Genomic DNA, 27,446 nt, shown 5'->3' with positions numbered 1-27,446 from the left:
CTGATCTGGGCACCACCTGCTCAAAATTGAATAGCGGAAAGGCAAGGCAAGCTCTGCTTCGGAGGCCTCTTCCCACGGGGATGGATGGGCGACTGATGGGGCTGAGATCTCCCTTATTCAAAGGAAATCTCCTTTTTCCTCTTAGAAGAAGCAAATGCTTGTATTGACCCGCATGAGCACAGCACAGCCCCCATCCTGCGCAGCTGATTCAGCCTCCTCCATCCAAACTGAGGATGAGCAGGGGAACCGTGACCCGGGCTCCCTGTGCCAGGTGGGCACAGAGTCGTTTCTTCTCTCCCTGCTGGATCGTGACTCATTTTCTTCACCTTTATGGCGTTGTGCTTCACCACATGCCCTCACCTCCCTGCACAGCCCACGCCTGGTGGCTTGGACATGCCCCTCAGGTGCTGGAGTAGAGAATTACATCCCCATAGGCATTTTTAGCCTCTCCAGGTGAGCATCCTAACCACCAGACCAAGATATTAACAGTGGTTACTGCCGTCCCTTCCTCTGAAGGTGGTTTAAAAGGTTATGGCCATGCCACATTACATGATGGTACCAAGGTGGGTCAGAGAACCCCGAGACCTTGGACCTGGCCCAAGGAGGGCTATTTCTTTTCCTTACCCCAGCCAAGTCACCGCGGTCCCAGGGAGGTCTTTGTGCGTCAGTGCAGGATACATAACCACAATAACCCAAAGTCGGAAGTGACTTTGTTACTAAAGTACCTTTATTGCTGGTAATGCTGTTAATGGGCAGGATTGGCCCGATGGGTAAACAGGCTCAGGCTGTGGTATGCCCCACCGTCACGTGGCAGAGAGGGCAGGGTGAGGGGCTCGGGGAGGGCAGGGAAGCCCCTGTCCCCACTGCTGATGCCAACTGGGGGGCTGGGGAGGAGTCCAACACAGGTCCTGCGGTGGCTGTGGGAGCCAAGGTGGTCACTGCTGAGCTAATCCAGTGGTCCCACACTAACCCCATTTTAATTTTGGCCATGTAAAAAACCCTGCAGGTAGTGCTTAAGTCTCCTTCCCCACACCAGTGCCAACCAGGAGTCCTTCAGAAGTCCTTTCCCTAAGAGCAGTGGTGCAAAGTCAGCCCCAAGCTGGTGCACGAGGGGAGCAAGGAGCCGGCCAAGCCACAGCTGGGCTTTCCAAAGCCTTTGCTCCTTCCTGGGCTCAGCTCCGCACCTTTAAAATTGACCCCAGGCCTCCCCACCCCTATGCTGTCCCACAAGTCCCCCGCATTCTGGATGTGACCAGTTTTGAGTCTTGGCCTTATCTTATCTTATGGAGAAACGGACCCCTGCAGTCATTTCCAGCAAGCAGTGCTTCCAGGGAAGGGCTGTGCCGAGGCGTGCCGGTGCCTCTGGGGACCATCACCAGGGTGACTGTCACCCCACGCCTCTTGCTTGGACACGAAGATGAGGACTCCTGAGAGAAGCCAAAGCCACGTGCTGCCTGACCCCACCTCAGCCGAAATATGCCCACAGAAAGACATTAATGGTCAGCAGGAGAACAGCATTAACATTGCAAACAGTCTTCCACAAGGGCTTTTCCTCGATGCTGGTGAGTCTCCGCTCCAGGGCAGCTTTCTCCTCCTGGGACAGGGCGGGTGTGGGGCTGGTGGACAGACCGCAGAACCACAAGTACAGCATTTTCCAGCAGGGAGGCTTGGCTGCTGCGAGAGAGACGGACCAAAAAATGGATGTTATCATCTATCTGGGATTCTTCCCTCCCTCCTTCCACTAGTTTGGAGGTACATTGACCAATCTGGAGTGAGGCTTGAGGTGCACCTTAGATGGGAGATGCAAGGTGATGATGAGAGATGGGAAAGGAAGGGAAAAGAGAAAGCTCTGCCTCAACCATGTACAGCACAGCCTGATTACAGTTGGTTGATTACAACACCAATTGTTCATTAGTTAATTAACAGACCTCTTCCTGCTCCTCCCCAACCCAGCTTCCATCCACTTTCACAAATTCCTGACAGCATGATGGTCCATTTAGAGATATCCTGGCTTATTTATTACACGTGACATGCTGGGTGAAGTATGTGTTTTAATTGTCAGCCCTGTGCTGTCTGCATTTCACTGGCTGCTCTTTCCAAATATAACCTTTTTTTGAAATGCAGAATGTCATAAGGCCTTGAACAAGGTGTTACCCAAAAAAAAAGAGAACCTCATTAAACTGTCAACTGCTGTGTTTTGCATTTCCTTTCCCATCATTGCTAATTACCAAAATACCAAGACATTTGTTTATAAAAATCTGAGCTAGTTAAGTGAACAAGAAATTGATAAGAAATAATAAATAATGCTGAATGGCTGGATTCAAATTAAACCCAAACTTACTCTATTGGTAAAAAAAAAAAAAATAGAAAGAGATTTCTTTAGTTGTTCACTTCTGTTTAGCTTGGCTGTAGTTGGTACCAGCGTCCTTTGGACTGACCACCAAAAGAAAAGAGTGAAAAAATCTTGTGTATGTGCCTTTCTTCTGTGTTTTCTGCTCTGTAGCCTTGGGAGGTGAAGCTCAAAACCAGAAAACTGCATTTTTTTAATGGATTTTCAGAATAAACTGCTGTCCACTCTGAAGAGAACATGCCTGCGTAGCATCTCCTGCTACTGTTCTGTCTCCTGACAGCTCTTTAAGTCCATTTGACTCTTTGCCTTCCTTCTGTTAAATACCCTTGGTAGGACACACCGCTATTTAAGCAATTTGGTCTGAGTTTCAACCATGGCTTATATCCTAAGGGAAGATGAAAGATACTATTGGCATGATGTAAAAGAGAAAACTGAGGCTCGTAGATTTATCCTAGGACATCCACAAATTGCACACATCTGCTCCCAGTGTCTCATGGTCCCTTCAGACCGTGATGCTGATTTGATACAGTATGTTACAGCATTGCTGAGTGAGTTTGGACAGCAGAGCCCACACAGAGGTAAGGAGGACGTCTCTCTAGCACATACACAAGGGTTTTATCTCCTAGCAATGACGAGGACAGGAAGGGATGCTACTTTTATGTGCTGAAAGTTAAAATTACAGAGGCTGCCGCGACTTTCATAGCAGTAGCGGTAGCTGCTGCTTTGGTTACGCCGGCAGTAGTGCTATGGAGCTTCTCAAGAGCATCTTGGTGAGACAGACAAACAGATGCAGTGTCATGGCACAAAGCCCCAGTGTCAATGGGGCGAGGAGCAGTGTCCCAGCAGCACAGACCTCTGCCCTCCCAAGGGATGTTTGGAAGTGGCTGTTGACTCCCATCTAAGGAGTCCAGCACACCATTAAGTGTCCTGACCTGAAGTGCTAAAATAACACCGTGACTTGGGCAGAGCTGGACTGGGGTAGTTTGCCTGGGTAAACAACTTGTTCTAGGGAGGAGAAGGAAAAACATTTTACTGAATTGTGGTATTTTTCTTTGTTTTTCAGGAATGGCAGCTCTTCTGAGCCATTCAGAGGATTGTGACATGAAGGTAAATGCTAGAAGATACGTTGGGAGAACCAAGAGCTGCAACACTTTACTTTGTCACATCCTTATAACTGGTATACCTGTAAACACAAGACCCAACTCCAGTGAATGCAACAGAGGGCCTCTCATGAGCTTTAGAGGGACTTGCATGAGATCTTGGCTGTGCACTCACATGCACATGAGTGTGCTTGTTCGCAGCCCGCCACCCTACCTGCCTCCTCCTTATCGCCTACATCTCCGCTTTCGACCAAGTCACTCTCTCCGTTGGCTGGATTGATCTGTGCTTCTTCACTCTTGTAATTTTTCAGGTCAATGGCAGGTGCTTTTCTGTGTCTTGTCCACCATGTCAGGCAAGCAAGCTGCAAAGTGGGACAGAGAACAAACAGGTTATTGTCTGCCAGTCCCAAACTGGCACGCCAGTCACCTTCTTCAGGGGGCAGAGATCCAAGATGGTGCCGAGAGACCCATTCTGGGGTGATGGTTGTTCCCCCACTTTCTCTAGAGGCACCTCCCTTCTGCCCAGGTGCCCACACCCTGGAAAAAAAAAAAAAGGCTGGTAACATCCAGTGGGAGCTGAAAAACTGAGAAAAAGCGCAAATTATTCTAGTTTCTTTCCTTTTATTTTTTTAATTAACCTGTTCCATCCCTGTCTCTACCAGGAGTAACCTTTTAGTAGATATTGAAGAAGCAGCTTCCTATTTGCGAGGCTCATTTGATTGACATGAAATAATGATCTGCATCCAGAATGGCAGTCCTCCAACAGGGAAGGGTAATAAAGTCAATTAAAAAAAAAAAAAAAAGAAGCCACGATAACCCTCACTGGATACAGACAGTAATTGTACCCTCAGCAGAGAAAGATCAGCAGGGTGTTGGCATGCAGATATATGGCCACAGGGGCACGATGCAGATACATGGCCATGGGAACACTGGTATTTGAGTAGCTCCTTCTCTGGGATATGAAGAGGGACTGGAGGATCTTCTGTCTCATCTCAGTTGTCGTTTTATAGGAAAAGAAAACCCCATGTGAACATTAAACCCCACAGTTGGGACAATCTCACATCAGAGCAGCAACCTGCACTTCCAAACGAGCTTATCTCGGGGCTCTTAGTGGGAAAAGCAGCACTATTGTGTCTCTGCTCTGCGACTGCAAGTATGCTTTCAAGAAGGGAACCTATGTGGGCAGACAGAGCCATGATGGCAAATACCAAGTCACAATTCACAGGGAGGATTATACCACACATTAGACCAACAAGTGTAGTTACAAGTAGAAAAAAGGGAGCTCTGGCCACACACTGGAAGACTTACCTGTCCAAACATCTTTTCTCTTTTTCGCTTATTTGTTGGTTTGGCTTTTTTTCCTTTATTTTTCAATTACAGTTTTCTCTATGAGGCCAATACAAGACATTACCTCTCTCTGCAGTCTTTCAGTGAAAGAACCACCAAAAGCCATGAAAGACCATCAGAACAGACAGGCTGCTGTGGCTGCAAACTGCTCTGCTTTACAAAAGCAGGAGGTCCGAAACTCTTATCCTAGGGCAAGTGTTGTGGCTTAACCCCTGCCAGCAACGAGGACCATGCAGCCACTCGCTCACTGCCCCCGTTGGGATGGGGGAAAGAGAATCAGAAAAGTAAAAGTGAGAAAACTTGTGGGTTGAGATAAAGACAGTTTAACAGGTAGACCAAAAGACGTGCACTCAAGCAAAGCAAAACAAGGAATTCATTGACTGCTTCCCATCAGCAGGCAGGTCTTCAGCCATCTCCAGGAAAGCCGGGCTCCAGCACGCATAATGGTTCTTGGGAAGATAAATGTCATAACTCCGAATATCCCCCCCTTCCTTCTTCTTCCCCCAGCTTTACATACTGAGCATGACATCATACGTTATGGAATACTCCTTTGGTCAGTTGGGATCAGCTGTCCCGGCTCTGTCGCCTCCCAGCTTCTTGTGCACTCCCAGTCTACTCGCTGGCGGGGTGGTGTGAGAAGCAGAAAAGGCTTTGAGTGCTTAGCACCAACCAAAAATATCACTGCACTATCAACACCGCTCTCATCCCATAATCCAAACATAGCCCCACACCAGCTGCTAGCAAGAAAGTTAACATCATCCCCACTGAAACCACGACAGGCAAATCTGAAAGTCTTCTCCTCCCTGGGACACAGGGAGCACACAGGGGGCATTACACCTGAAAACTTCACAGTGGTCCTTTTGCAGCTGTGGGGTGGGGTTATCTATCCCAGGGGCTCAGGTCTTTGAATTTAAGCCAGGCCTGCTGCTTCTTTGGCTGACCATGGTACACCAAGCAGCTTGGTGGCATCGGCACTTCCTAATCTCTGCGTGCTCTGGCCAAGCCAGGCAGCAACGACCATGCTCATCAATCCCACTCAGATGCAGCTGCCCCGGTCCATGGACTGTCCTCCTGCTCCAGCCCATCGGCTGCCCTGCAGAGGAGCCACAGGATGGGACGAAGGCAGCGAAGCTGACGTGGTGACAACAGGTCAGGCAAAGTCACACATTTGCCTGATGAGGGGCTGCCTCCCTGCTCTGCCCGTATGGAAATGAACATTTCAAATGGGTCACTTACAAAGTAACGTGAGTTTAATTTTTGAATTTTACACGCACAAATCTAGGCAGGAGTTTCCAGCTGACACGAAATGTTGCATAATTTCCAGAAGATTTATAGCTTTATTTAAATCATTTTCAACCAAGATGAGCACTGGGCAGGGCTAATCTTTCTTGTCACGATGTGCTAAATTGCTTTGATTTGATGATCCTCATCTTTCTCAAGGATTCTTTTTTTCTTTTTTTTTTTAATCACTTAGGAAATGTCACTGGAACATAGCAAAGTTTCAGGGTACTAAAGGATTTCCAAAACTTTTTTTTCTTTTCCCTCATCTTTACTTTTGTCACTGAATGACTGTCTCCACATTGCAGCAAAATCTGCAAGGGCTGGAGTTTACCTGGGACTCAGACTCTGCCAGATGGAAGCGAGTCTGGCTTGAAAGCAGCACAGACACACAGGTAACCTCATCACGTATCAACCCACTGACCCACCCAGGAGCTGGTGTTTTGACCATGGCCAACCCATTCAATAAAGAAAACCACCACCCTAGAGGGCTCCTTGGTGAAGCCTCACACCCACGCTCCAGCTTCAAGCTCCCATGCGGTGGGTTTTGGCTGTCTTAATTCCTTAAGGTCCCCCTTCCTCCTCTTTGCCATCGCCAGAAAGACACGTGCTGTGGCAGAGCGGCAGCACTGTGTGGCCATGGAGGCCACCACGGGACTGGCTACACTTCCCTGGCACAGACTTAGGAAGGGATGGGGACAGGGGAGGCAGATGATGGCACGTGGTTTGCGTGCCTGGAGAAAGCAAGCAAATACATAAATATGGAGAACTGCTGACGGGGGAGCTGCATCAGCATAATTTACTTGGACCTTGGAAATGCTGCCTGAGGCCACCATGCCTAAGGGCAGGGACCGGGGGAAGTCGCTGCTTGGTGAGTCCCAAGTAGTCCTGCAGCTCCACTGCCCACCACAGAGCCACGTTCGGTCACTGCTCAGGGAGCCCCATGCCCTCACCCCCGTTTGCTCCTCTATAAGTACCTGGTTCCCACAGGAGCTGAGCACATTTTGCTCTAAGTGGCACTAGATAATGCCATGGGAGCTTCAGTTGCAGCACCTCAGGGTGCGGCGTTGGTTCAGGCCAGCTGAAGCGGGCTTGGTGCTCCTCCCAGGCTATGCACCTAAAGGAACCACTGAATCCAGATGTCAGGACACAAGGAAAACATCCCTGACCCCAGAGTACATCAGGTGGAACTGCCAATCTATGAGCCTGTCCAGGTGAGCCCTGACCCCTGGGGAGGTTACCTGCTCATGTAGCACTCGAGCTTTGTGGGCTGTTCCTCTCCCTTTTCGCCCTCACATTCTCCTTGGACAAGGGAGTTTGCAAGAACTCAGCAAAGTTTTTCTTTTGTTGTTTGTAAACTAGAATAAATCCTTCTGTTCCAAAATGCCATCTGGCACCTGACAGTTGTGTTTCAGCTTCACAGTCTCAAATTTAATTGTAAGCTCTTTTGCAGGGTTTTCAAGGACGGCGTGACACAATATGGACTACCTACAATGAAGACATATGAACTCTAGAGCATACCAAACAAATTCCTTGCATACTTGGTTTCCAGCACAGCATCAATCACCACAGGGATGGGAGAGTGTCCAAAACAGCAGGAGAAAATGCTACAGCTTGCAGTTCTTGGATTGTAATTCATTTAAAGCCAGGCGCATTAGCTGTACCACTCTAACTTCAGATACAAATCTCTTTTCTCCTTTTGCCCATTTACTATCTGAAAAGCACTGAGATTCGATATTTAAAGTTGTCCAGTGTAGATCCTCAGCTGGTGTAAAGCAGCATAACTGTGCTCAACAGCTGTTCCTGATCTTTGAAGGCAATGGAGCTCTGCTGATTTACATCTGCTGAAGTATGATCTATCACTATAATTCTTTGGCTTTTTCTTTGGTGGTTTGTTTTTCTTTTCCTTTTGCTTGACAAAACAAATGGCATAATTCCTAGCTCTTATACGGTGTCTTTCATCATTACATCTCAAAGCTCTGCACAGATAAGGGCTAGCAGAACTAGGCCCATGCGATTTTTGTAGGGGAAACATCTGAGGTTCACAAAGCGAGTTGACCAACCCATGCGACTGGGAAGCACCAGAGCTTCAGAAATCCTCAGCCAGGACACCCCCAAAGAGCCCCCCCCCCCCTCCCAGCCACTACCATGGGAAACATACAGGCTCTTCACCACAGGTTTGCCAACCTGCATACCAAAACCCAGCAACCCGAGGTCAATAATGGCCAAACACACAGTTCGGGTGCTAGTTTCTACCCAGAGGGTTAGACCCTGACACATCCATCCTGATTTCTACCTCCTGCCCTTCCTTCCCAAAACCCTTCTGTCCTTGAGCCATCTCAGCACAGCCACAGACTTATTTAAGATGAGGAGACAAGCCCTGCTTGCAGGACTCTGTGAGAAACCATGCCACCAGCAGTGATGGTCCAAACCCACACCTGCGCTCCTGTCTACAGCAAAAATTGGGGTGAGTATGACTGAGGGAAAATGAAAAATGTTGGGTTCAATGCTGCCCACTCAGATTCATGCCAGTCAGGCATCAGCCCAGCAATGTTGGCACCTACCTCAGCTTAAAACCAATGCCTTCACTTTGGTTGTGCTCTGAGGAACGAGGTCAGACCTTTCCTGTTGAAATTGGGGATAAATAGTAGAAACTGAATGGAAGTCAGACTAAAACCAAATAGGGGCTGACTTTCACGTTCCTACTGAGCTATGAGAAGCTACCACTTACTCACACGAATTGCCTGGCAGCCCATCTCATTTTCCTTGTGGTGGGAAGATACTGAGGGCAGGGGGGCACATGGGATGGTCGTTACCATCGTCTGGGTCTCTGTGTCCAGCCTCTCACTGCCACAGACAATATCATTAATTCTTATTAATTTTCTTCAACAGAATCTCTTACGCAGACATCAGGCACTCTGTGGGGTCCATAGCCTACCAAAAGGTTATCCTGAACATCCCTCTTTAGAAAACTTGCCCAAAAAAGCCCAGCCCATGTTTGTTCATGGCCAGCACTGCCCCTTAGCAAGCTGTCCTCCCTCCCTGGCTTTTCAGATGTAGCTGGGGGGACCAGCCACCACCCCTCGCCCTTTGTTCCTCTGGGATAACTGCACACAGCTGTTTCAGACAAAATCCTATCCTCCCTTACCATCCCATTGGCTTTCCTCCCTGGACTGCTTCCAGTCTGAATCCACCTTTTCTGAGCATTGGCTCTTTGAAGAATATATCAAATAAGGTCCCTTAAGTCCAGCACCTATAAGCTCACCTATTTCTACTGAAAATCTCCTCTACGGAATCTCTGATGATCGTAACCTCTCTGTCCCTGATGCTATTATAGTAGATCTTCATCCTGAACTGCCCCATTAAAATGTGCTTTAAATGTTTTTATACCTCCGAGGTCAGACTAAAAATCCCGTAAGTGTGCTGTGGCCAGTTTCTTCATTTCCTGAACTGTTGGTATGATGTTCGCTCTTTGCCAGTGCTACGTTAATGCATCTTATCTTGCTATTGCTGTGGGCAGGGAGCACTGCACATGTTTAGTTATCACAGGTCAGATGATGAGTGGGAACTCATTAAACCACGGTAATTAATTGCTGGCAACCATCTGGCCACCCCTGAGCAGTAGTGAACAACGTAAGCAGCAGAACTAATGGTGCCTCCTTGCCAGTATTTCTTTCTCCCATGTGGATCCTCTGATAGCTAATAAAAGCTGAGACTTTATCTCAAAGCAGACACAAAGGCAGTTTCTCTCCCTCCCCCTTTCCCCTATCTGAGCACCTGCATTCATTTAATCTTTAGGAGCCGGGTATCTTTGACACCACTAACATTCAATCAAACATTGATGGAACTGGTTAATGCTTTACAAGTTACGAGGAAGCAACAGATAGAAAATGCTATGATGGCATCACCCTCATTTCCTCATGCAGTTAGACAGGGAAAAAATAGGTATTTTAAATCTATCCAGTAACTTTTGTTTGGAGGTAGATGGCATTTTTTTTTTATATTGACAGCTGCTTCAAAACTTGGGACTGGGAAGAGCTGCTTTCAGGTTTTATTATATAAAGTCTCCCAACTCTGCATCGTTTTAATGTGTTAAGTAAAAGAAAGTTGTGCCTGACTCAAAGTTATTAAATGTAATTGAGATCACATTGGGACAAAATGTTATTTTCCTAAATGCCCATGTTGCAAAAGATATTAATCTTGTTTGCCTGCAAGATTGATGCTGGCTCTGCTGAAACAGGATAGATGCTACAATTAGATATATTTAATTCCTCCTCAGCAGTGCTCTGTAATATGATTTCATCTCCTTCCCCTTCTTCTCTTCTTTCTATTCCAGTTATGATGGGCTGTGGTGTCTGCCCAGCTCTGGGCACAGCACGGGAACTCACACTCAATTTGAAGCACTCAGTGCCTCAGGAAGCATTAACACTATGCGACCTGGGGAATAGAAAGCTGAGGAGCAAGGGCTTCTTTGCAGCATATGCATTACACACCACTTCTTAACCACGGGAGGAAAAGAAAAGGACAGATTTCAGAGATTTTTGGAAACCAAACGGGAGCTCTAAGAAAAGGGTGCCACTGCAAGTCACTTACCTTTTCTTCAGGGATCGGTGGGGTGCAGAGACTAATAAGGACAATGACAATCGCAGTGAGGGCACAGAGGATGAGGGCAAAGTAGAGGTAGTGCAAGTCCCTTAGCACAGCTGGTCTTCTGTCCTCCTCACCACAAGACGGTGTGCTATAAATAAACTCGATGATCATCCGAACAAGACCAACAGCTAGCCCAACCATGAGGCCCCAGAAAGCCCCCTGAGAAAAGGCAAACATAAAGAAAAGGTCACTGAACGTTACCTCTGATTAAACTTAACTTTTGTTTTCTTTTCTCTTTTATTTTCTCCTTTCTTTTCTCTTTTCTTTTTTCTTTTTTCTTTTCTTCTCTGCTCTTTTCTTTTTTCTTTTCTGCTATTTTCTTTTGTGCTCTTTCTTAGGCCAAGGCCTTTTATGCCTGATGGAAATATACACTGACATGCCTCAAAAGATGATGTTTTTAGTTTAAAATCCTTATTTTCTCTTTCTGCCCTTGAACATGCAACAGATAGATAGAGCACAGACAATGCAAGGGTCTCTTCCTAACAACATGCCTCTGACTAGACTTTGACACATCATCCCTAAAGGCGGAATAACTTTGCCTTTTATGCTTTCAAAAGAGTCTGCCAAGAAGCACCACTTGCAGTGGCTTCCTGGAAGCAAACACACCTACAGTAGGGACTGGGATAAGATCCACTAACGCGTGCCAGGGAAAGGCTCTCTAATTGTCACACTTTAGCTGGACTGGCTTTGACTTTAAAGAGTCTCAAAGGCTAAGTACTGAGGGGAGAGTCATGTATTTCTTTTATCAGATTAAATACGTATATCGATAGGTTGTTGACACTCCACTTACAGGCTCATTAATCCTCTTGCAGAAGATTGCCAAGATGAAGAGAGCTGTGATCGGTGGGGCCAGGTAGCTGGTTATGGACTGAATGTAGTCAAAGAGCTTGCCGCTGTTGGCTGATTGAATAATCGGGATCCAGAGAATACTGATGACTACAAGGATGAGGATGAAGATTCTGGAAGATGAGCGTAAAATTATATTAGCTCTGCAGGTGGTGGAGTCCCCCTGAAAATAAAGCTTTGCAGCAAAATGCATTTCCAATTGCTCTCAGGATTTCCCAAGAAAAATTCCACAGATCACTCTCAAGAACCTTTCCCTGTGAACACAGGAAAAGAGAAAATTGTTCTCTTCTAGAAAGTCAATTCAACCAATTCCCAAAGTTAACTTCACAGATGTCCGAGTGAGCTGAGCTAGGGCTTGCCAGTTGACATGCATGAGAGATCCACAATGGCATGGTGGCTCCCAACCTGATCTGGATCAGTACAAGCCCTTCAACCTGGTGCTTCCTAGAGAGTGACATGTTCTTCGAAGGACTAGCTCTTGGATGCAACAGAGAGGGTGCTGGAAGATTGTGGAAGCAATCTTTCTGCCACCTTTCCAAGCAGATAATGTGCTTATTCTGGTGCCTTTGACAAATTCCAACGCATTTGCTGCTTATGAAAATTGCTTCTGGGGTCTCAGGTGCATACCACAACCCTCCTTCATCTTCGCACTGTATGTTATAGAGGTTTCTCCATGTTGCCGAACAAGAGGAACTTCCCCTCTCACTACTTTACAGTGGTGGAACATGAGACTGCCTGCAGCCTTCAACCATCCCACAGGAAAGTTTAGAACTTAATGCTCATGACTGGAGAGGAAAAGCACCACAAGCATGCAGACTTCAGCTTAAATTCCACTATCAGGTGGAGAACTTTATATGCCCCTGCTATGATGCAGTACCAAAGCTTGCTCGCAAAGGGCACTATAACTTGTCCCAGAGATAGAGAGCTGGGAGGCCCAGCTCTCTGCACCTTTCCCTGAAAAAAAGGAGAAACTGCAATGTATCACTCCTGTCCAATGCAAAAATAACATGTTCTTAAAGACCTCTGGTGACCGTGACTCTAGAGCACCTTTGGCTTTTCTAAAAGTTACATTTAAGGCAGTCTTTATGTGAAGTTTAGAGAAGAGAGAGGCAATGATCTACCTAGCTCAGTGGTACTCTCAGTGTTTCTCTTTAACCAGGTCTATCTGAGATGAAGCTGGAAAACGTAATGCTCTTTCCCAGGATGCATTCCTATTCTATATTTTAGGCACCAGATTTTTCTCAGTGAGTCCTGACTGAAGAATGTAAATGCTGCACTCAAAACACACGATGAGAGCAAAGAGACATAAAGAAATGTAAGGACCTGCCCACAATCATCAGCTCCTTCTCTGAAGCCTTTCTGCGGATCCGCTGCCAGATGTCTATAACGAAGAGAGTGCTGCTGCTGTTGAAAATGGAGGTGAGGGAACTCATCAAGGCTGCCATCATCACGGCAATCATCAAACCCCGAAGCCCTGGGAGACGAAAAAAGGGAAGAAAAAATCAGGACTAGACCTTTGGCCTCTCATCACTTTTTCATCCTGATATCTGGTAACTGCAGTAAGATTTCCTCATCCTTAGGACGGATAAGAGCAGTATGATCCCCCCGTGCAGACCATGGCTCAAGCCCACCTCCAAGTGTAAAGGTTTCTCACCATCGGGCATGAGTTCTATCACAAGTTTGGGGTAGGCAATGTTGGAACAACCCACCGCAGCTCCACAGACCCTTTTACAAATGTCCGGGTCCACGCAGCCCACTTCATCTGTAAGAGACGGGAAAATGACGAGAAGTTGTTGTGAACTCTGTTGAGCGATAGGATGTTAATTCAGGGGAACAAAACTTGATGCCTTTTGCAGGTTCATATAAATTCAGAGGTGCAGCTGGAATTCAGCTAGAATGAGAGGAGCTGAGAAACATTTTACATCGTAAAATAAAGGTGAAACTTCAAGATGACATTTTGAGATTCTGTTCAGGCTGCAGATATAACTCTCCTGGATGTTGCACAATTGTAATCCTTGATGACTTGTCGTTTGTGGGAACTGGACTGTTTCCATGAAGCTGTCAGCTGGGTTACCAGGGGTGTTGCAGGCTGAGTTACTCCTATTTGAGGAAATCTGGGAGAGAGGCACTTGAGACACACTTTCCTCCAGGAGTGGCCCTCCTAACTGGGGTATTTTTCTTGGGAAGTGACATGCTGTGGAGAACCCAGCAATGAGAGTTTCTTGGGAGACAACGGGATGGGAACGCTTGCTCTTTCCCAAAGGAGGGCTGTTTTGCATAATCCACCAGGAATTGCATGAATCTGTGTGGTAGATGATTGCTAAAGCTCTAACCAAATACCTCATGAAAGTAATCCACAGGACCTGAAGGACAACCTCAGTGATTCGTGAGTTTCATCTCACTGATTTCCTCCAGATAGACAGATGCATGCAATGTCCACACTGTGGAGCTATATGGCCCCAATTGCAATATTTTGTCCCATATGGATACTCCCAGTAACTTCTGCCACTGTGGGAGCACTGGTGGTGGAGGAAGGGCACAGGAACACCATTGTACCACAGGAATCTATACCAGTATGGCTGCAGGACAGCAGTTTCTGAGGTGTAAAAGTGCTCGCCAACCTGTCTAGGATTAGTGGTCATGGCAGGAGTAAAGCCCTGTGGCTTACCTGGGTAAAGAGCTCTGCTGATCATTCCTGGCATGACAATGAAAAACATAGGGAAGATTTTCAGGTATCCTCCCAGCACCGATCCACCTTTGGCATGGGAGAGGTTCTTGGCAGATAGAGACCTCTGGACTATCACCTGCAATCAGTGCAGAAAGGGAGCAGAGAGTAAAACAGAAGCACTACAGAGAGAGCAGGATCCATCCTCTCTCTGTCTCTCGTTCTCATGGATGACTTTCATCCAGCAGGATCCCAGGGTGTTTTGCATGCCAAAGGCAACTTTCCCATCTCGGTTGACTGCAGCCTGCTGCCACTGCTCAGAGCTCAGTGCACAGGCTATAGGAGAGGGCAGCGTGGAAATTTCCTTTACAGGAATCGTTTCGCCCTTGACTGAAAAGAAGCCACCTTGAGGACTGGAGACAGCAGCTGTACAGCAGCAAGAGACAAGGAATGAAGCAGACTGTAGGTGTTTTGGTACAAGTTCAGTGGTGGGTTTTCATGATTATCCCATCTTAAAGCACAAAAGCACCATGTCTTGCAAAACAAGTACAGTTTTCCTTGTTTCTAGCTTGGAAATGAATAAGAAACATAAGACCTTCAGGATATATGAATGGCTTGTCTGGAGGTCTACACAAGGTCACTGCAGAGCCAGCTCCAGGTCCACATTTTCATATCCTAGTCACAGTAACTCTGTGAAGACACCCAGTAGCCCTCAGCCCGCAGTGGGATAAAGACGGAAGAAAATAACCTGCTCTCCCTGCACTAAGAAGTGCACAAAATTAGCAGCTTGCTGAGAAGGTGGAAGGAGTGAGAAATTCTGGTCTAGACCACTAAAAAGGTAGTAACTCCTGTACAGTGAGACACAGTCATGTTTCAGCTCACAGACCCACAAACTAAGGAGTGGACTGGAAATAGCAGTGTGGTGGTTTGCCTGGAGAGGGAAAGACTTTCTTTACCTGGTCTGTGCACCAGCACCAAAGAGCCAGCACAGAGAGGCCAAATATAAGGCCAGGCCAAGGAATGTCTCCTGTGACTGGATCCCTGAACAAATGAAAGGCATCCGCACGCGGGAGGTGACAGGTCGTGTTTGGGACTACGATCTTTGGTATTGCTGTGCTGTATTTCTCCTGAAGTCCTTCATACCAGCCAACTTTTTCAAATCCTGAAAAGAAAATGCCAGTGATTTAAGGGCTGGTGCTCCCTGCAAAGTTATTTCCTTATCTGAGTTTCACGATTACTTTTCTTTTCTCCTATCTTCATCTCATCTCCTTTCTTTTCATTCCACCCTCGCTTTTGGCAATCAAGGTTTCTACAGGAGTCGGTTGGATTTTGCCCAGAGTCCTTGTGGTTTTAACAGTGCATTCTGAAAGGGGATCCATGCAGGAAAATCTCCATGATCCTAATCCCCACAATGTCCTTAGCACGTAGTCTTTCCTCCCGTCCCCGTCCCCCCCTCCAAAGAGCTGGAGCAGGAAGGTATGACATGAAACAAGATATACGTATATTTCTGTTTGCCAAGAAGGCTTAAAGCAAAGACTAATGACGGTCAGTTCCTTGTTGCTTTTTTATTTTTTTATAATGCTTAGTTACGCCCAGATGAATCCACAGTAACTCCCAAAGTCAACAGGGAAAGTTGGCAGAATTACTCTGAATCTACACGAGCGCAGCGAGAGCTGAATGTGGCTCTAGGGACGCAGTGTTGCGAGCTCTTTGGCAACTCCAGGTAAACCCAAACCGGCAAGATGAAGTTATCCAGAACCTCACCTCCATACAGTTAGTGCAAAGGACGAAGCAAGTATGACTTGATGGTGAATGAGAGTTGTGCTGGCACCACTTCTGTGAGTGGTTAAAACTCATTTCTGCACCATATATGAAAGAGTGAGGTACCCTGTTAAGGTCTGATGGCCTTGGGATCATCAAACTAGTGTACGATACCACTTCAGGTTCCCCTTACCTATGAACATGAGGACCAAAGCTCCCAGCACCATGATCAGGGTCTGCAGCGCATCTGTGTATATCACAGCCGTTAAACCGCCTGTCAGGAGAACCAGAGATAACAGGCAGAGTGCATCGCCATGTACAGTGAAACAGGTACCTCACCTGGGAAGAGGTTTTCCTTGGCCCCAGCCCGGTGATTTCAGGACAGACCCATTGGGAGAAGCTGGCACTGAGCTGGTTCCCAGGACCCTATGGCTGTCACAAGCCCTCCTGTGAGGAATGGCCTGAAGGGGTTGTCCACGTTCATAAGAGGACTTGGAGGCAGTGCAACATCTTAATATCTAAAGATGCCAACGTTGCAAAAGAATTAAAAAAGAGCAAATATGGGGAGTGGTAGCTATCGGCACAGAGGGAGGTGGAAGCCTTTTGTAGTATTAGAAAATTCTCTAGAAAACAGTGATGTTTCCCTCATACCAGTTTCCATTGGGCCAGGAGGGGAGAGGGGAACAGCCAGAGGTCTCCAACAGGTAGGAGTGACAGGACAGGTACTACCAGCAACCAGGGGAATCTCTCTCTCAGACCAGGACCTGAATACTTTCCCCTATGTAGAAAAGGGGAAACTTATATCCTAGGTTCCAGTTTATAAAGTTATTTTTAAAATCAGCTATTTACCAGCTATGGTGTAGACAGCAGTCACTGCTAGCAAGACCACAGTGGACAAGTAGAGGTTCCAGCCCAAAGAGATTTGGATGAACAATGCTCCAGAAAAAATGTCTGTCTGGAATAAAAAAAAAAAAAAAAAAAAAAAAACACAAACAAACCAAGGGCAGTCTGGCGTTAGTAGTGTTTCGTGCAAGTGAAATCTAATAAAGCAGCCTGCAGCCCTCTGCGGCTGAAAGCATTGACGAGGGAGGACACCGCGAAGGTGAAGTGGAAGAGAAGGAGAGAGCATGGGGCTGTTGGCTGTGAACCTTCGTGTTCTCGGTGTAAGTAAAACCCTTCCTCCAGGTCAGAGCTCTCAGCATCTGGGAGCTGGGGCAGCAGGAGGATGAAAATCAAGGTCCCACACCAGGGGACTACAAAGCAACCAAAAGAGTATCTTACAGGCAGCCTTCATGGCGTGTAAACCTCACTGGCACAGACAGGTATTAGTGGAAACTGCCACTCCACTTGCTGACTGTGAAGACATCCGTGGGGAGCAGGAGCCCATGTATCCACAGGCAGACACAGGAGGGAAAGAGGGGGCAAACAGCAGAGACCAGTTTCTACCCAAGACTACATCTGAGTGGCCTCATGGCCTGGAGACACTCCAGCTCGAAATGTCCCTAAAGAATCCCTGATGTCTTGTGCGATGATTTATTTCTCTGAAAAGGGCAACGGCTTGTTTTTCTATCCATGCAGTTCAGCATACTAGAATTACTCCAGAAAAACAGGTTATACCTGCTGAGGACCTCACTAGAAATACAGAAACCCCCATCGGCTCTGTTTTGTTTGGACCTACTGGCAGAGACAGTGAAACCAGAAACTTGGTGAAACCTGGAATTATACAGATAACATCATTCAGATGCAGAAGGCGATACGGAAGATGTATATGTTGGGAAATCAATCTGAAGGACACCTGCAAACCCGGTATGGGTTGAGATAGAGGTAAAGACATTTCCCAAGGGCGACAGAAGGGATGGGGCAAGATTTCTCTTTGCCGTGCCTGAAATAAGCACCTTAAAAGCAAGCACTCAGTGCAGCTTCTGACCTCTGCAACCCTGGGACAGGACAACCGCTGTCAGGACACCACAGGAGCCACTGTGTCTTCTGGTTTTTCACTTCCCAGCAGGAAATACAAACACCTCTGTAGCCATGCAGGATCAGTCCTTTGACAACACTATTTACTGAGATCTCTGGTGTTCTTTGCAAGCCGGGAAGACTCTGCAATGCCCTAGTTGCTAACCTGTGCTTGGGCAAAAAGCACAGGGAGAAAAATCCTTCTTGTAACCAACTGCCTGCTGTCCAGCCAGCCGCTAAATGAGCTCTCTACAAACAATAGCACTGCTTAATAGAAAGCACCTGTCATGCCCATAAACTCCACCAGCCACATCCGTCAGCCACGCGTGAATTAGCTGCACAGAGGAGAAACCACTGAGACGAAACAGCAATGACTGAGGCCAGGGTCCTGCTCTGAAAGGTATTGGCAAATACCGCTCTGCTGAAGGTCATTTTGAAAGACTGGTCGGTTTTCACCACATACATTGACTGTGTAGCTGTGCACGTTGTGGTGCTGTTGCAGGACACCCCTCATGTGCCCAGTTTTGCCCCAAATGCCTCTTTGCATGACCTCACCCTGGGCAATGCTTCAATCCTGGAGACAGTGGTGGCAGCAATGGACAACATAACCAAGAGCTGGCCGTTAGAGGAAATCTATCCCACACACCCAGCCTGGAACTCCTCTTAATGCACCTCCCAGGACCTGAGACATAAGCCTGGCAGAAGGACCCTGAAGCCAGTTGCAAAAGGCACATGGGTACCTCATCTCCAGTCAATGTCATCCGAGGTAATTTGATATCTAAATACTTCAGTAGGGTCTAGTGAAAACTGACTCGTACTGGCCATGGGACAATCAGCTGGAGAGAAAGGACTGACATTTTCAGTCCCTGTAACGGATTCTCAAATACAGACCTCTCTCTCCAAGGGCACAGGTAGCTTTTAGCAAATCTCTGAGCATAAGCTCTGCCTCTTTATTAATGGAATTTAAATGAAGTAAAATACCCAATGGCTTACACTACTTTACTACCAGCAGGGTACAATGCTACAAGCTCTCCAGGAAGGATGCTGAGCTTTTTCTTAAGCCAGAACCTCCTTCCCTCTCACCATACCCTTTTTAAACAAGTGGCAGAAAGAGAGAGGAATAACCATAACGTACCTAATGCTGAAAACTCAGCTACCAGAACAACAGCAGATTTATGATAACTTACGAGAATTTCACACCTACAAGATGCAGCCAGGCAGACCCTCAGACGGGGTAATGCTGCAGTTCCCCTGTCTACACTGCCTAAGGTTTAATCTGATAGAAGAGGGAGAGCAGGCAGCCAGCTTGCTGTACTTACACTATTTAGTAATTAGCTGCCATATCCCTGTAAAGTTCTCACTGTGCATTGCTGTTTAATGAGGGCTCTCTCTCTTAGGGGAGGTCTCCAGGATCAATACAGAGGCAGGTATTTACTTGAGCAAAGCAGCACACTAACACACCGCTACTGTTTCTGGTAGCTGAGCTGGTCCTGTCAAGGACATTTGAGTTCTCTCTGAGCAGCCCTGCATTGTACCAGGATGACCTACCCCTGCCCTAGACACAAGGCTGGTGTTCATTTGGATACATACGGATATCTTGGTGAATATATAGAGAATGAGGGACAGTACGGACATGTAGATTTGTATCCTCTGCCCTCCAAATCTCTTCTGCAGGTATTCAGGCATGGTGACCACTCCTGCTGCGATGTAAACAGGCACAAAGATCCAGCCGAGAGCCAGAAGTGCCCACGTAGCCTGTTAAGGAGACAGAGAAAATAAATGCACATGATTCAACACATGGGAATGTCTTTCTCCTTTGCTTTTTATGTGGACATCCTAAGAAAGCAGAAGGGTACAGTGCCATGCCATATATTTGGGAAGCAATCTGACTTTTTCTCCCTGTTCAGAAGAGATGACAAATGGAGGACTATTACAATATAATTAGAAGCTTTTGAAGCCCTCCTCCTACACCCCGTGTCTCTCTGTTATGAGTGGCACATCCTGTTCCATCTCCTGGTCTTTTGGGTGAGATGGTATATTATATTGCTCTGGATCTCTGAAAGTTGGTGTTGTATTTGGTGGCCTTTGAAACCACTGATGCTGTGGCAGTAAAGAGTTAAGTGATTCAGAGAAGGATGGGAGCATGTTTGTTGCTTGATTAGCAAGTGATGAGGCTGAGGCAGCAGACTGTCCCTGTGGAGCATAAAAATAAGCAACAGCAAGACTCTGCCAGGATGTTCTACTTGCAGGCTGATGCAGATGTGCTTCTGTCACTGGTAGATAAAGGGACAGCTCAGTTGCTTTGTCACAGGTGAAGGGTCTTTCGGAAGGTGTAAAGGCATCTCCCATCACGTATTTCTTCTCTGAAACCCAGCAAAAGCCCAAACAGGAGATCTCGAGCACAAATAAAAGCCATTGGATTATCAAACCTCACCCCCTGGCTGTCTCAGCCCATTACCTTTCATCCAAATACCTTACATTAGTCCAGATTTTACTTTGATCAGTTATTTAAATTATCAGAAATAAAACTGAGCCCTGTGAGCAGAGATTGTGAGTGACCGAGGAGAACAGGCATGGTTCCTGCAGTGGCAAAAACCGGCTTAGGTAAAAGATGTTCATGTGATCCTTGCAGCTGAGTGATATCCCACGACAAAGGGTGAGAATAATGACATACCTAAGGTGCCTTTCCAACCTGAAAGAAATTAATCTAAACTCATTAAATTAGATTTGCCCTGACATAAAATGTTGTCTTCATGAGCTTCTAAAATGACTTGAATAGGTTTACCTAAAGTACTGCGATAGTGATATTGATACATGCACCAGGCTGAACACAGGCGCTGGTTTCTTCACAAAGGACTTAGAGGTGATCTTAATGGTTTAGAAAAAAAAAAAAAAAACAAAAAAAAACCAAAAACAAACCCAAAAAACCCCAACAAAACAACAATCCAGTGAATAGATAACCCAGGAAAGAGCTTTTGGTGGGCTCTGCCCGTGCTTGGCAAGTATCCGGCACTATTAGCAGTCTCTGCTGATACAGACAAGAGATTTAGAGTTAGGTGAGTGATGTTTATTGTGAGGCTGGCACTAATCTCACTCCTCATCACTGCAGCTGAGAAATTTCATTAGCATCACACACAAAGGGACTGGTTTTCATGCTCCGTGTGGTGTCAGTGGCAATTTTCCAGGCCACTTCAATAGGGCAGAATGAGACCTGCATTCGCACCCAGATGTTCACCCCAGAGACGTCACATTTTGGCAGCTGACAGGTGAATGCAGCGTTGCTGATTCTCATGGCTTTACACTGAATTTCGGAGTGCATGCTGTTTTTTTTGTCAAACTCCCTGTACCCAGAATCCTGCTATTATCCAAGTACCTTTTCAACATTCATTATCTTTTATTTTAATCTTGATGAGTGCAGATTAAATCTTAAAAATATGGCCATGTGCTTCTGGGAAGGTCAAAGAGGTAATAATTTTAGTGGGTTCCACTTAAACTAAAACAAAGATCTCATGTTTTTAAGGCTGTCTCGATGTCTAGAGGCTTCTCTCCTGAGGCTTGAGAACTTGGAGTTGCCGACATTGTTAGCATCTGATTTTGGAGACAAACCCCCAGTCCCTTTGTAAACAGTGACATCTTAGTTGACAACATAACTGACTCTTACGTTCCACTCAAAGCCCCCAACAGCGAGGCCCCCAGCTGCTCCAGTGCCCGCCAGGCCAATGAATAAGCCGCTGCCCACGTTACTCGACATCAGGGATGCTCCAATCTGAAACACACGGCACAGGTACAAAACCCAGAAAGTCACCCTGAGGAACTCTTGTATCAGCCCAAGTGTTTTCTCCCGGCACTCTCTTTCCCCAGGACCTGGTCTCCTTGTAGGTAGGTAGCTGGGTGCTAATGGACAGTTGGGTTTCCCTTTTAAAGAAAACTGGTTTTATATCTTAAAGTGGGCATGCCCACTCCCTTCCACCACCCCCAAACCAATGCAAAGCTTGGTCTCAGAACTGGCGTTCACTTTGTCAATGGTTCTCCTGAAATACATGCCTGTTACGGGGACTACAGCAGGGTGAGGAAGTATGGTGACAGCCACAAATACCTCAGTGTCCATGAAACAGCCTCCTCCAACCTTGCTGACCCTTGCTCCATGTCTCCATGCCTTCCTGACAGCCCAGCCTCTTATAAGTCTTGCACTAAACACGCATGTGGTGGTTTAGACAGCCAGGGTGACAGGAGTGCTCTCTTGGAGCTCGTCCTGAGGGAGGAGATCCCTGAACCATAGCAGGGACGATGTTAGAAACACGCAGGCCTTTTGTGTTTAACGTCTAAACATAGGTTCAAAGATATTCAGCTTTGCAGTAGGCTGGAAAATGCAAATGCCTCCGGTTAACTTTAACTGTAGGCACGGTAGGCTGTCCCTGCCATGGCTCATTGACATCCTAATTGGAAGAATGCAGCCCCCAAGGTGCTTTAAACAGGGCAAAGACTATCTGACTTAATTACTACTTTTATTTGGCATAAAGCTTCACCTCCTCTCTTTATGCCAACACCAAGTCTCTCTCAGGGTCAAAGGAGAAGTTACCCAAAGGACAAGTCTAGCCCTTTTGTCTCCCGAGAAAGTTTGCTTTTAGCCACATCACCTACAAGGAGCTTTTCTCTCTTTAGCACTGCTGCATGTGAAACAAGGAATGATGGAATTTGATCTGCTTCTCGCCTTTGAGCAAGGTAAAACATTAATATGGCATCAACACCCGCACTGACTCCTGCCAACGGCTCTGCCGTCTTGTCTGTCTAAGAAAACTCTCGATTAGAGAGCTGGCTGCTGCAACAAGAATTTGCAACCGAGGTGGGGACTGGTGCTCTCAAGAACTGTAAACAGTTTTCCTGGTATCAGACACAGAAATTCAGAAGATACATTGCACAGGAGCAGCAATGTAATATCAGGGTTTAGTTGAGGTTGTCTAACACGCAGCAGGAATCTGTCACCCCTGTAAAAAAAACCCAAACAAACGTGTAAGGCAGTCATGCGCTCAAGGCAAAGGCTGCGAGGAGCCGAGCCTGCAGGAGAGCTGCAGAGGTGGCATCCGCTCTCTGACAAACAAAATTGAAAAGTGAACAGCATTCGAGGCTGCTTTGAGCCTAGAATGGGAAGCCAGCAGAGCCAAGAGCCAACCTGTGCACAACAGACTCTGTGGCCACCTGTGGTTGGAGCCAAAAAAAAAAAGGAGAATATTTTTGGGTTTATTTAAAAAAAAAAAAAAAAAAAGAAAAAGAAAAAAGAATGATGTTGGGGAAAAAATGTTCATTTTCAGTACCTTTTAGTGTTCCCCCTCCTAATTAGAGAAAACCATCAAGCTAAGCTTTTCCATTAAATGTCACTTGGCCGAGACAGGAGTATAAAGAACATTTAAGAAATAACAGATTTTAGAGAGGTGTATGTGTCTCTGATGGAAGAGGTTGAAAATCTAGCCTAGCGAATTTATGGGCAATGTGCATCCAAAGGAAAAAAGAAAAAAAATACAGTGTTTTGGTTGAGAAGTGCATTCCGTTACCCACGACTCACTGGAGAGATATATGGTGTAGAGTCTGGCATTGGCTGAGAAGGATCTTTATTCCTGTGGCGTTTTTATTCCTTTCAAACTTTAAATTATCTTTATATGTACCTTTCACTCCCAAGAAAAGGTGCCTTCAATAGATTTTTTTTTTCTTCATAGTGAAGATTTATACTTTGGTGGTTTGAAGTTTATATCCTTTACATCGTTAGTCAATAATCTCAACTTTACTCTAAAAAGCAAGGGCTCAGAAAGTCCTGGGCTTTAGGATTATTTTTTCTTCAGTCTCTAAATGCTTTTGTACTGGATAACACATTCCTAGATTACCTAATGCTCTCTTGGCTTGGGGACAATGGTGCCTTTGGTGAGTTGGGGCCAAAGAGTTTCAAACCCAGCTAGGCAGCCAGCGCTGCCTCGCTTCCATCAATGTGAACATTTTTACTGCTGACTTTAGCAGAGAAATTGAGAGCTGAAAAAACCTGAAGATGCTGAACTATCCTTTTGTACCGGCAGCTCCACGCCGTAACCCATTAGCAAAGCTGCATAAGATGATTCCTGGTGGATCCTCTTCATCCCAAGACTGCAGTTAAAACATGTATGGACTGGGTCCCCTCGCTAGACCTGCCCTCCTTACATCTGGAGTTGCTTTCAAACCATGAGAAACAGAGGGACGCATTTCACTCACAGGCCACCAGGTCATGGATCGTCCAGCTAGGAAATAGCCTCCAATGGTCCCCCGGCTTGCTCGTATCGATGACTAGAAGCACAGGAAAAAAAGTGTTTTCCTCCTTTTATCCACCCTCAAGTCAGACCCAATGCCCATCCCAGTAGCCTTGAAACATCCCGTCAGCAACCTCTTGCACCATCCTAGTCCTACTCTCTTGGGTGTCACTGCAGTCAACTGGCTCACCCTACTCAGAGCAGCACAGACAGGTAGTGCATGGCACTGACACAGGCTGAATCAGGGCCCCTGTGAAAGGCACCTAATTTTGAGAAATCTAGGGTTTGTCTGCTCTCAGCCAGGTGAAGATATATATATTCCTTTCCCAGGGAAGTGGTGGAGTTGCCATCCCTGGAGGTATTTAGAAGACAGGTAGACATGGTCTTAAAGGACATGGTTTAGTGGTGGTTTTTGGCAGTTTTTTTGGCAACCTAGACAATTCTATGATTCTATGTTTGCAGCTCCAACAACTGTTGCTCACCCTCTGATGATGGTACACAATAAGAGGAGGCATTTCCTTTCTCATTGTCCAGCACCGCTAGCAAATGCCTTCAGAGTCAAATAAGAGAGAACATGGCACAAGGGTGAGAATCAGAGCACAATCTTGTATCTCATGGGATGCCACCAAGGACTGCATAGGGGCATGACATGCAGGTCCACTCCAGGATGGCCAGTAAGGCCCTGCTGCAGCTCCTGCTGCCTTGGTTCTTCCCACTGCTGTGGATTCAGGGTTTCCAGCAGCCCCACACTTGTATGGCCACATCACGCAGCCCCATCTAGGGACTGCATGAGAACTGCAGGGATTTCAACAGCAATAGGACGTCCACAGGCCAGCAAACTCTTCTGATGTGACTGGGGCTGTCTGTGCTTGCTCTTTGCAGCAACCAGCAACTTGCAGTCGGGCACCGCAATAAAATGGTTTGCTGCAAAAAGTCTATGCACATGGCAGCACCCAGGATGGTGAGCAGCACTGCCACCAAGCCAGGAGAAGCCCGAATGCCTGCTGAATGTCTCAGCATCAGCTCCAAAAATTGTTTTGTGTATCTGTTAAGTACGCCAGGCTTCACGTCTCTTCACGTCTCTTCACGTCCCATTGCTTCTACGTCTCTTTGTGCAGGTTTCTGATAGTCCAGCTTTGGAAAGAAGCTGCTTGTACCTATTCAATGGCTTCTCCTTGAAGGTACCACTTGGGAAATAAAAAACAGTTCAGCCAACCGGAACACTACAGGTCTCTATGAAAGAGACCTTCACAAAGCAACACGAACAAATAATTAGCAACAATCTTTTCAAAGCTTTTAAAGTCCCATTTCAGCCTTCTCCACCCCATCCCGGGCTTCTCTTTTGCTCCTCGCCTGCCCATACCCTGGTGTGAGACTGCTTTGCAGCACAGGGGGTAGACATCATCCCCAGAACAACCTCAAGGGAATGACACCTGGGTTGTCCCCAGGTAGGGGTGAGGGCTCACAGAAAGATCACTGTCACCCCCAAACCTGCTCAATAGGCCCTGGGTTGTCGGTGTGCACAGAGGATGCCCCTTTGCAGGCAAACACCTTTGTACCCACGAAGGGACTGGGGAAGATCAAAGGTTCTCCACCTCAGGCAGACCTAAACCCAGTCACCTCAGGGACTCACCCATATCCCAACGGCGAGGACAAAGGCGAAGTAAATAACCACAACGATGATGTCTGCCACCCCAAAGGCCACTGTCTTGTCCTCCGGCAGCGTGGGCAGTTCCGTGGTGGTTGGGGTTGTCCGGCTCATGGCTGTGAGCGAACTGCTGATTTTCTCTCTCACACTGGACTTTGGTGCACGTTGGCCTTCATCTCTGCCCTTGTAATAATTAACAGGGTGGAGAAGGTGTGAGTGGGGAGCGGGAGCCAGGCAGGACTGTGGCTAACATTTTCCCAGCAGGCCCCAGCAGGAGCTTTGTCTCCATGGTTCATCAGTGAGGACCTCCCCATAGCTCTGCAGTGTGATCATCCCTCCCAGAAGCTCCTGCGTCCTTTTACCAGCGGTCCCCTCTCCTGCCCATTTACCCATTGGTGACAGCAACTGGGGTGGCAAATGGATAAGCGTCACATTGTATTGTCCCCCACCCTTCTTTCATATCACTTTCTTCACAGCATCCTATAGGTTAAAGTTCCTCTTAAGAGGAGCTTCCTGATGCAGGTGGTGAGGGTAATGATCTGTGCAGGGTGGGTGCACCTGCACCCACCCCCAGTGGCAGGACCAGCCACAGGTGAGGTCACCAGTGGCCTATTCCTCACTCGGTCCAGCCATGTGCTGCCTCCTTCCTCATCCTGAGCTGCAGCTCAGGGGTACTCCATGCTGCAGAGGGACCCACAGCCCCGGCGAATGGTCAGCAGACAGGGAACATGACGCTGTACTTTCACTTTGCAGACAGCAACAGGGGAAAGTGCAGGGAGGAGACAGCTGAATTTCCTTGGCAGGCTCTCCAGTGTGCACGTGGCCAGCAGCGGAGGAGTTAAGCTGCTTTCGTGACAAGCAGAGCCAATGCCAGGTCACCTACATGAGTCAAGAAAGCTGCAGTGGCAGCAGGAGCAGCAGCTGTCTTGGGCCATGTGCTGGTAGGAGGGGGCTGTCCCCAACCACAGCGGCAAACTGCAAACCACAGGTCCTCCTCCCCATCTCGACAGCTGCCTGGTGCAGCAGAGCCATTTCCCAGCTGCATGGGATGTCTCGCCCTTCTCCATCCCTTAATGCTGGGGCCAGGCAGGATCTCTGCCTCCACCTCCGTCTGCACCAGGCCCTGCTCAGAGGCACTGGGAAGAGTCCAGGACAGTTCCTGCGGGTGCCTCAGTTGATGGTCAAAACCAAAGAGCCTGAGACAGGCAGAAGGGCACAGACCTGGCTTCTCAGTGTGGTTCCTAATGATGCTAAAAGACATTCGACTCCCATAGATTTTGGCTCCTGACACCACCCTCAATGCTAGGGGACTTGTGGCATTTATTCCCCCCTTAGTTTATAAATAGAAACATCTCCAGACCATGGCTGGCCCAGGTCAGCCTCTGGAGATATCTTCCCTCTCTCTCCACTGGCTGAGGTAGGGCTACTTTTCTCCTTTCCACTGAGTGTCCCCAGTGCTGTGAATGCTCCTCCAAGACAGTGTCAGTTCCCTGCCTCTCTTTCCCCACCCCCAGTGGCACCAGGGAAATCACAAGTATGATGGAGATGTTTCATGAGCACTCCTATGGATGGGATG

At 47.2% G+C, this 27,446-nt stretch overlaps 1 protein-coding gene across 1 annotated transcript; it reads right to left on the bottom strand.

Moving 5' to 3' along the window:
* Positions 1-1,465: 1,465 nt before the first annotated feature.
* Positions 1,466-25,984, bottom strand: SLC5A9 (solute carrier family 5 member 9; the record flags this gene model as incomplete). Its single annotated transcript, XM_082483891.1, has 14 exons — positions 1,466-1,674; positions 3,665-3,812; positions 10,669-10,884; positions 11,516-11,684; positions 12,895-13,045; positions 13,226-13,333; positions 14,240-14,375; positions 15,193-15,398; positions 16,191-16,271; positions 16,847-16,952; positions 19,544-19,708; positions 21,615-21,719; positions 24,188-24,259; positions 25,856-25,984. 14 exons carry the CDS (start codon positions 25,982-25,984, stop codon positions 1,466-1,468), a joined length of 2,001 nt encoding a protein of 666 aa, XP_082340017.1.
* Positions 25,985-27,446: the final 1,462 nt, after the last annotated feature.

This window comes from Vanellus vanellus, assembly GCF_965231255.1.
Source record: "Vanellus vanellus genome assembly, chromosome: 5".
NCBI classification, from domain to species: Eukaryota; Metazoa; Chordata; class Aves; order Charadriiformes; family Charadriidae; genus Vanellus; species Vanellus vanellus.
Note: the sequence above shows the minus strand (reverse complement) of the source record. Positions and strands in the feature narration are given on the sequence as shown.